General features: G+C 41.5%; 1 protein-coding gene across 1 annotated transcript; it reads left to right on the forward strand.

Moving 5' to 3' along the window:
- Positions 1-735: 735 nt before the first annotated feature.
- On the forward strand, positions 736-7,831 carry LOC308290669 (uncharacterized protein; the record flags this gene model as incomplete). Its single annotated transcript, XM_080732580.1, has 6 exons — positions 736-970; positions 2,342-2,716; positions 3,958-4,091; positions 6,508-6,710; positions 6,921-7,166; positions 7,261-7,831. 6 exons carry the CDS (start codon positions 736-738, stop codon positions 7,829-7,831), a joined length of 1,764 nt encoding a protein of 587 aa, XP_080588706.1.
- Positions 7,832-11,065: the final 3,234 nt, after the last annotated feature.

An 11,065-nucleotide genomic window follows, 5' to 3' on the forward strand; every position in this document is an offset into this window, starting at 1 on the left:
TTAAGTATAGTACAAGTTAGAGATGTGACCGAATATTCGGCGCCGAATATTTTCGGCCGAATAGTGCCAAAAAACGCATATTCGGTTTCGGTTCGGTTTGATTTTACAGCCGAATAATTATTACCGAATAGTACCGAATACCAAATACCGAATATTACCGAATACTGAATACCGAATACTACCGAATACTACCGAATAATGTATAGGATATTCAATATATATATATATATATATATATATATATATATATATTTTTTTTATATAACAATAATTACATTGATATTTCTTTATGATGCAATAATTCAACTATATGGAATGTTAATATTTTGAGACATAATTTGTCTTTTATTACAAATTTACTACACAATAGTAAATAAATAATTCTACACAAAAATAAATACGTTATGTGTGCATTCAAAAGTGAGAAATAAATGTTTTATGGAACCATATGGTGATTATTATTTAAGTTAGGTTTTGCCATAATCATGTCTTTTGCCATAATCAGAAAAAAAATCAAAAAAAATTGTAATACAAAATAAATGATATACATGTATTATTCGGCTATTCGGTATTCGGTTTTCGGCCAAATGTTTCCAATATTCGGTATTCGGTTTCGGCCAAGAATTTTGCTTTCGGCACATCCCTAGTACAAGTATATTTCAGTTGGTGAAAATGGCTCACAAAGGAGGTAAAACGAGTCAAATGGAGTCTGTACGGCGGCCGATAAAAGCACACATGACGTCGGTGGGAGAGGAGATATTGTTTGTTTTGGAGAAACAGCAGCGTGGTTCTGATGTTTGTAGTGTGAAGCTTAATGTCAGGGTGTTTGTGTTGGAGCGACTAAGTGCGGCTGCAGAGTTCATGTGCAAACTCTTCCAGATAGAGATAGAGACACTGGAAACTCTACTGGAGAAACAAAACAAACTGCTGGGCATCATACTACAGCCACACATCAAGCTACACAGAGCAGGTTGGTTCATGCTTCTTGTTAAACTAACATGTTTACAGGCCACTGCCACAGCCATAAATCACTTTATGATGTATGGCTGTGGCGAATACAGGTCCACTCGCAAAATGTCCAACTCGCCAAATCAACTTGCTAGGATGAGCAGGGTTGTCAACATTGGACTGTCAGTCCAGGAGAATCCAGGAGATGTATTTTTTAGGGGGTGCACGGAACTCCCCAACAGGGGTCTGGTGGTCCTTCCCCCAAAACTTCTTAACAGATATATTTTCCTGTGTTCTGTTGAATTTTGTGCATGTTTGATACTTTTATCAGGCTTGCTTTACTAGCATGGGTACAATTTCAGCCTTAAAATGCCAAATGTAGGTGTACAGATTTGATGACTGAAGTAAAGTAAGACATCCTTAATAATGACTTCTCATCTGGGGGTCCTCCCCCAGAAAATATTTAACATAGTAGATGTAATTTCCAATCATCCTGGAAAATCCAGGAGCATTGACAAGCCTGCCCAATGAGTGTGGACAAGTTGTTGGATTTTTGGCGAGAAGACCGGTTACCGCTGTGGCCACTGCCACAGCCATATGTGTTTATTTTAAACATACATGTGCAAGGTACAGTGAGTAGGGGTGGCCATATACCACTACCATTTCTAAACATACTGTACTACTTATTAACTGAGAACCAATGTCAATACTATCAACAATATGTCAATTACACAGTAATCACGTATTCAAGCTATTCATTGCTTTTTAGGAGGAGGACTTGGAAGCAGGTTGGAGTCTATTCATTTCCAATGGGAGAGTGAATGTGAACATAACAATTCGAGCGTCTCATATCCTGCAAGTTTCTGTGTGTGGAAAATAGCTGATCTGCATGCTCACAACGTGTTGCGGATGTGATGCGTAGAGAGCTTGCAGATCAGCTATTTTCATCATGCAACACGTATGACAAAGAGTAAGTCAGGCTTTACTTGGCTTTACATGTCTCCCCCCTTCTCCGCTCCCTCCTCTGGCTCTCGGTTGCTGCCCACACAGAGTTCCAAACACTCATGCTGGCCTTCAAAGAGGATGACTCCTCAAGCTTTAAAATAATTCCCAAGAACTGATGCTTCCCACCCCCACTTGATCATGATTGGAGGAAGGCCCACTTACCTTATCTTTAAGGACTTTTAGGACCTAAAAAAAAGAAGAAAAAAAAACCTTTACTGTAATCAAAAAACGGTTATCAAAACTGCACAAACATTGGCCAAATTGTCAAATTATATAAGAAATGCATAAGTGTGTATATGGAATACATGAACTGTATGTAAATTCACATCACAGCCATTTTACGACTAGTGCTGATGCTACCTCTTCTGCCCTCCTTCTGTCTTTGAAGAAATTTCCCCTGAACATGAGGAGAGGAGTTCCAGTGTGGTCCAGGAGGAACCACAACCTCCACAACACGAGGAGATGAGCTCCAGTCTGGTCCAGGTGGAGCCACAACCTCCACAACACGAGGAGATGAGCTCCAGTCTGGTCCAGGTGGAGCCACAACCTCCACAATACGAGGAGAGGAGTTCCAGTCTGGTCCAGGTGGAGCCACAACCTCCACAACACGAGGAGATGAGCTCCAGTCTGGTCCAGGAGGAACCACAACCTCCACAACACGAGGAGATGAGCTCCAGTCTGGTCCAGGTGGAGCCACAACCTCCACACATTAAACAGGAACAGGAAGAAGAGGCAGATGTGTCCAGGTGCAACACACTCTCAGGTAAACGATAATAGACCCACAAATAGTCCATAGCAGTTGCTAGTTAGATGGGATTTACATTGTAAGGTGTTTATTGTATGCATACTGTACTTACAGTATGCCTGTACTGACATAAATAACAGGTACCCGAAGTACATTTTAGCACAGCGATTAACACAGCTGTGAGTTAAAAGACATTATCCTACAATTTTGCTAAACTTGTTTTGGAAATAACACATGTACAAGCTATTATAGGCTGTTTTACCACTGCGCCATCCACCCAGACACTAAAGTTCTCATTTGTATTAAAAAAAAGAAAAAAGGAAATGATCAAATATTCTGCTATAACTTCACATTAAAGGAGTAGTTCACCCCCAAAATGACTTTTTTGAGCGGTGGTCACACCGTCTCCATAGCGTGGCCGTGTGTGTCTGTGTGTGTGTCTGTGTGTGTGTGTGTGTGTCTGTCTGTCTGTATGTAGCCTCTGGTGTAGCCTGAGTACCCTGGGTGACCAGAGAGGTGCTGTTGAGTCTAGCCTGCCCTGAGCATCAACTGCAATACACACACACACACACACACACACCCCCACCCCACACACACAGGCACCCCCCCCCCCCCCCCCCACAGGCGTGTGGCGTGTGCATCCGATCTGTGCGCAGTCGATAGGTTACATGCATGATCCGACGCACATGGGGCGTGCACGCGCCCTTGTTGTTTTCGGCGAAGCGCTTCCACCTGCTTTCATTATAAGCCTTTAGGCTTCATTATAGGCTCCACCCTGGCATTGCAGGCAATTCAGAGCTATGATAGACTAATAGATGGTGCTATCTAGTGGTGGTCTAGTGGCGGTTCATAGTCAGTGCAGTGAATCTCTGTAATCATTAAATAAAGTTATAACAGGCATTATGAGCGCACAGCCATTTTTTGGGTTAGCAGGGATTGTGTTAAAGCAATTTATCAAGGGTATTTATACCATAAAACGTGAACTTCAGCCGATCTATAAGCTTAAATTTAGTGGAGATAAAAAGTGCAATATTTGTCATTGAAATGTAATGTAATGAACCAAAATGTCTGATTCTGTTTAATATAGTGCTGGAGATGGATGGAGACTTGTGTTACTGAACAAACAAACACACCGATAGAAATGATTACTGTCACAATATAGAGCTATTTAACACTTATTTTAACCAAAGAAAATCACTTGCAACAACCTTTTAAAGTTGAAACATTCCATGGCTGCTTTCATTTGATCTTGTCCACAGATGTCCTGCACCTCCCTTTGTGTAAAGAGGAGATTTCTCCTGAAGAGGAGAGGAGCCTCAGTCTGGTCCAGGAGGAACCAGAGCCTCCACACATTAAGGAGGAGCAGGAGGAGAAACTTCAAATACCAGAAGAGGTTGTTAGGCCAATACTGACATTACTAACAGTGAAAAGTGAAGATGATGTTGAAAACCGAGACACAGAGCATGTAGCCAGCACCTCAGCCGAACACATGGCAACCGAAGCTTATATAGAGTACTGTGTACCTTCACACTGTTCTGAATCTGACATCACCGAAGGCAGTGATGAGTGGGAGACTAATGTAGATCACTCACCTTTAGAATTGAACTCTCTCAAGACAAGACAGAGCTTGTCTTTGAGCAACAAGATGTCCCAGGACCTGAAATCACCAAAAGAAACTCCCACAGGGAAGAAATGTTTTAGTTGTACAGTTTGTAGTAAAGGCGGCTTTCATGGCAAAGGTAATCTTACAAGACACATGAAGACCCATACAGGGGAAAAGCCATTTACTTGTACAATATGTGGACGTTGCTTTATTCAAATGGCTGATCTAAAAACACACATGAGGACTCATACAGGAGAAAAGCCATTTGCTTGTAAAGTTTGTGGCAAAGGCTTTCGTCATGCACAGAGTCTAGACGTACATGTGAGGACTCATACAGGCGAAAGGCCCTTTACATGTCAAGTTTGTGGCAAAGGCTTTGGTGACAAAGGTTATTACAAAATACACATGAGGATACATACAGGGGAAAAGCCATTTACTTGTACATATTGTGGCAAAGGCTTTGTTCACACTAATAACCTAAAAAGACACATAAAGACTCATACGGGGGAAAAGCCGTTTGCTTGTAATGTTTGTAACAAAGGCTTTGCGCAGACAAATACTCTAAAAAGACACATGAGGACTCATACAGGGGGAAATAACCTCTAGTCATTCCCTGCGAGGCGTTACAAGGGCTGTCACAATTATGAATTGCAGATTAAGTGTCACAAATAATTGCGATTAGAGATTCAATTGTGTTTTTGAAATTGAACACTGGATAGACAATGCAATTACAGACATATTTAACTAATTTATTGCCACGATTAAAACTGGCCAATTTACGGGTTGGACGCCACAATTTCCTTACCTTTAACGTGGTCGTGTGCTCCTGTTCTCGAGTTAGCCTGAGCAGTGTTTACAAATTAAGCAAATAGACCGAAACAGAGTACAGAGAAGAAAAAATAAATAGTTTGTGGTTCTGGGTTACTGGCCCAGAACGGAAGCACTACCTCTAGGTTACTTAGTAACCCCATAGTGGCGATCCGATTTTGGATTATTTTTTTATAAATGAAATCAGATTGCATTCTCTGGTTTCTCGGGTGAAGCAGCATGGACCATCGGCTTTTGCTCGGGATTCTCGGGTTGGGGCAGTAAATGAGTTAATAATTTTATACTTTTAAAACAATTTAAGAAAGGGCTTATCTACAAGCTTAGAACGCATCACAGCGTGACGCAATTGTGGTAAATAGCGCAATGTGTGGTGTTGATGTTTGTAGTGTGAAGCTTTACAGGACCACAATGGAAACAAACCCTTATAGGGCTTTTTGTGTGATCCTTTTAGCACCATCGTATAATCGGACCACTGACTGTACTATTTGCAAACTGTTAATAAAGTAATCAATCAATCAAAAGCGTGTTTGTGTCAGAGCGCCTCATTGCGGCTGCAGTTCTTGTGCAACCTCTACCGTTGAGAGATGGACATCTTTGTCAAAATGTAATATTTTCTACAGACATGCATGCCCTGTATGACCATAACATACAGTTTGAATGTGGAGATATTTGACTAAATACTATAATTAACCCAGGGGCCGTACAGAAGAGTGCCGCGGTCCGGTCATAGACTGCGGTCCGCCTATTAAGTACCCCTGCCATAGAGACTTGAGTTCAATTATATTTTTTTGTGTTTTTCAGGGAAAGTTTACTATAACCAAATCTTTGTCATAAGAATGCGACAAAAACAAAAAAATAATAATTATTGAACTCAAGTTTCCATGGTGTTAGTAATCAATAGGAAAGTTTAGTTTAGTTTAAGTGAGTACAGTAAGTACACTACATCTTTGTGACCATAGGTTGCAGTTAACTGTGAAAACCAGCACATCCTGTCCGTCCCAAATGCTCCCAAATTATGCCGTTAGGGGAACCACACTAACAGAATCCCTTTTATGCCCATATATGGAGATCTCTGATGACATCAATATAGCCATAGCTTTGAATGGACATATTTTGTGTGTCTCATGTGGGCTATAACATAAGACATCTATGATGTCAGATGTCAGTCATATCCATATTTCGTCCACATTTTGTCCAACTTAAACAACCAATAGCAACTCGAATCACACTTGCAGTTTAATTCCGTTCTGTGCGAATTCCGACCTGCGGGTGTCTTACTGGTAATAACAGAGTATAAAACAAGTCAACATGTGGAGCATCTTAACAATCTTAAATGACCTTTCTTATGTTTTCCTTTTTTGTTTGTATTTATGTCTAGGATGCCATGGGACCTGATGGTGGCATGGGATACCAGCACGTCGTCCGTCTGGCTCTCAGTCTGGTGGAGCTGCGCAACCACCCTTTTGTGACGCGGGCACAGGAGAAGGAGATTGTCTCCCTCTGGAATAAACTTCCAGATGGTGACAAGGCAGGCGTCTCCTACCTCCCGCCTTTTGTTCCTGGGACAGACAGTCAGAAGCGGTAAGCTGTTGGCATATAGTGTCTATGTATTATTCAACTAAGCATGAAATGTTTTCCTGCTGAACAAATAGAGATAATCTAAGCTCAAACATCAAAAGAAGCCAATTGTTAAATGTAGACTACGCTATTCCAATAAGCTAATAGATGTAATGATTAATGTTATTATAATGTCATTCTCATAAAATGTTTTGGGGGTTGTTTGTTTTACAGCTGCAAGCTCGGCACTGGGACTTCAGCTCAATGGCCCGACAGCAGCCGCCTTGTCGAGGCCATGTGCATCGAGCTGAGCCGCATTCACCCCGCTGGCAGGAGTACCTGCGGTGTGAGGATAAATCGGTGGGGTATGGTGATGAGGGACTATACAAAGATTAAGGACCTCGTCAGTGACAACCCCACTCTCAGGGCCCAGACCAGAATCCAGCTCTATAAACTCAGTGAGATGACTCTGGGCCAGTGGTGAGTTTTAACACATTACTTTATTCTAAGAAAGAAGTAGTAGTAATTCCTGTCCATACCCAGAGGACTGATTGTCTTCGTAATGCTCCTGCAGGAACAAAGCCAGGGAGAAGAGACAGGAGCGGGATGTCCTTCACCTGACTGTGGACCAGCCCAGTGTCTCTGCCGTCGCCTCAGAGCCTCTCGCGGCCGCTCTGAGCAAACCGCAGCAGCCGTCCGAATGTCAGCCGATGACTGCCATCCCTCTTCCTCCGCTGGTTGACCCCGGACAAGCCCAGCACGGACCAGAGTCCATCGTCCTCCAGCTCATCCAGCCTGGCCTTGTGCTGCCTCCTCCTATCCAGCCAGGACTCCAGCCCATCGCTCCCTGGCCCCCGGTCGGTGTCCCACCCCATGTGCCACCCCCCAAAATGTCACGAACCACGGCGTGGCGCTGGAAGAAGAAGGAGGAGGCTGCAGCGGCACAAGGGACTACTCTACAGCGCCCAAAACCAAGGCATGCACTTTCTTGCTCCCAGTGTGGCAACCCAAGGACTAAAGAGTATGGCCACAGCCAAGTGACCCTGGGTGGCAGGAAAGTACACTATTGCGCTACAGCAACGGGCAGGCCTGTTGAGAAGTGGCTGGCGGAGATGAGGAGAGGTGGAGGTGGTGAGCTGGCGTGAGCTTGTACAGAGTGCTGACATTTACATTATTATTATTTTTTTACATGTGCATTTCTGTATAAATGTTTTTATAAAATATGTTATTTACATCCACGTAATTGTCTGTGAACTTCATTTAAGTGAGTGACACTATGTAAATATTGCATATTGTGATGTTTGCCACTGAAATAGAATCTGTGGCCAGGAACTTTAGGCTGCGAAATTAAATGTATTAATAGGACACCATACCCTAATGGACCCATGTGATTCCATTTTTTGTTGAGTTACACACTCGCAAATTTACTGGAGTCAAGCCATCCGACTTTGTATGTTGAGAGTTGTTGACACACCATCATAGGGACAGTGTGGGAGAATGGGAAGCATGTGTTAGTGTGTCAAGAACAGGTCAACATTTCTGAAGAGAGTCAGTTGGAAATCTCAGTCTTTTGAGGAACTGTGTCAACATTGCAGCACACTAATCTGTGCTTCCTGTAAACTTGTCCTCCGTAACGTTCCTGTTTGCTTGGTCACTGGTGATGAGCACAGAGCTTTTATTAGCCAATCATTATTGCTTCAGAGACATAGTTGGGGGAAAAGAGAATGTGGTAAGACAGGTGCTGGTTAAAAAATAAATAATAACATTTGATATATTTGATTGATTGAGAAAACAGGGGTCCCGACCCACAGGTTGAGAACCACTGGTCTATTGGACCAGAATGTCTTGTAGTGACATGAGGAAGGGAACCATAGATGAACTCTACCACAAGAACAGGGAAGGAAAGAAAACCACAAAATGCCTGTTTTATTGGTAATGATAAGAGTTCAGCAGTTATACTCTGACATGCTTAACGTCGTTGTGGGGTGGAAACCTTGTATGTCCAAAACCATTTTGTATTTATCATTTTAAAAATGATTTAAACTAGTGAAAATAGCTGATCTACAAGCACACACCGCCTCGCACGGCGATGCGTTGTAGATCAGCTATTTTCACTAGTTTTGTCTTGTGTGACAGCCTTGTAGGCCTATGATGAAGCAGAGCTTTGCTTTATGAAAAACATACCAATTTTAAACTTGGAGATACAAGGTTTCTGCCCAACATTGACGTTATGCTTCATACACATCGGTCCCCTGGATGTGGGGTTTCACGTCCTTCAGTGCTTGCTTTGTTACCCAGCATACATTTCATAATTAAAACAGAGTATATGGTACTAATCAACTAAACCACAGTTTGATTTTAGTGACATGGTTATATGAATAGCAACATTTAATAAAAACTAAAATACACCTGCACAATGCAGCTTTAAACATGACATTTGTAGAAAACATTAAACATAAATAAAAAAAGAAAGTTATCAGTCATCTCTATTTGGGAAAATATGGACACATTTTGTCCAACTGCTTCTCGCCCTTAGTCTTAAAGAGGTGGTGCCATAGTTTTGTACTTTTTCTGTTTTTCATGTGTCTAGGAGGTTGAAAGTACTTCATTAGACCCCCTGATGTGTGTTTATTTTTTAGAAATGATGTATTCTTTTAGTATTTGTTTGTTTTCTCTTGGAGGCTGCCCCTTGTGGTCAAAAGTGTCAGTTAAAAAACACAGATACTGTGACACACACAGTATCAACTCCTCCCCAATTGCCATTCACCCAACACTGTGGGGTGTGGCTATATCAGCTGGGTCACCACCCACCATGCCATCCATGCATACTTAATGAACTGGGGGTGTGGCAACATAAAAACCCAATTTTAACTCTTTCTGTATACTTTTTTGGAAAAAATCTTCCTCCTAGTATAATCATAATACCTGATAATCATGTTTTAGAGGGGGGGGGGGGGGGGGGGGATCATGGCACCACCTCTTTAAGGCCCTATCAGAGTATAGTCTGCGGTGATAATCACCGTGGTGTAGTTTTCTAGCTATCACCTAGGCTTTGTAATACATTTTTAGGTGATAGCTAGAAAACTACACCGCAGTGATGACTTATCACCGCAGACTGTACTCTGATAGGGCCTTCACTGGTTATAATCATCCAGAGTAGCCTACTGAGGCTATAGTAACAAAATTACAGCATGAAGTTGTCCTATATTCTGTTCTACATTATACATATAAAAAGCAAGTAAATGTTGATTAATTTGTGTTGCTCACAACGCGTGTGAGCATGTAGATCTGCTATTTTCAAATAAACATGAACGATGTGTATAGTGGTTTAAATTGCTCATTTGACCTAGTAGCTTCTTTTGGGCTTGTTTTCATGTTTTCTTGCAAAATCAGGCAATACTGATTGTAAGGGGAGGAGCGGGATAGAGACTCTTGTTTCTGTCTTGTGACACACTGAGATAGGACAGTTGAACCAACGCATGTCCTGTAGAAGCAAAGCATCCAGAGAGACTTTTCATCTCCCCGCCACTGACCTACTCTCCTGGCCGCCGCACATGTAAGACCCTCTCTGTTCCATTATAGTCCATAAATACAGCCTGCTTGACGGACATTGTCACACGACCCAGCCAGATCATGTACCTAATGTCAGGGGGTCTGCATGAAGTTAGATTTAAGACTTTTTAAGCCATTAAAACGGGAACGTTTTTACAAAAAACTCTTAGGCTTTATAACAGTGGTTTAGAAAGGTGGTTCTCAAAAATAGCAGATCTACAAGCTCACATCTTGTGAGCTGAAAACATTTTCAAAAGCGGTACTCAAAGTATCAATACTGCAATATAAAATGACTCTATTCAAGTAAAAGTCTGGAATTCAAAATGTACTTGTGTAAAAGTAAAAAATATATACAGTATATATATATATTGACATCAAAATGTACCAAAAGTAGAAAGTACGTCGGAAAACTCGTAGGGCGGCTATTTTCAAATGGCCAAAATGAAGTGAAGGGCTGAAGTGGTTACTGTATGTTTTATTTATTTTTTATTTTATTTTAATAATAATAATCAAAATCTATAAAGTAACTAACTAAATGTGGTGGAGTAGAAGTGCAATATTTGGCTCTGAGGTGTAGTGGAGTAGATGTAAAAGTATTGAAAAATGGAAATACTTCAGTTAAGTAAAAGTACCTTAAAATTGTATTCAAGTACAGTACTTGAATACAGCTGCTTAGTTAATTTACACCACTGGTTCATTTGATGTACTTCATATCAGTTGTCACACAGGAACTGGCTCAACATTTCAAGGAAAGTTGTCTAATCACTGAACGTTCAGTTCTCGTGTTTAACTTCCTCTATTGTGTTTATTTTTTATAGACAAAGCGT

Source organism: Nannobrachium achirus (genome assembly GCF_963921795.1).
Source record: "Nannobrachium achirus genome assembly, chromosome: 9".
Classification (NCBI taxonomy): Eukaryota; Metazoa; Chordata; class Actinopteri; order Myctophiformes; family Myctophidae; genus Nannobrachium; species Nannobrachium achirus.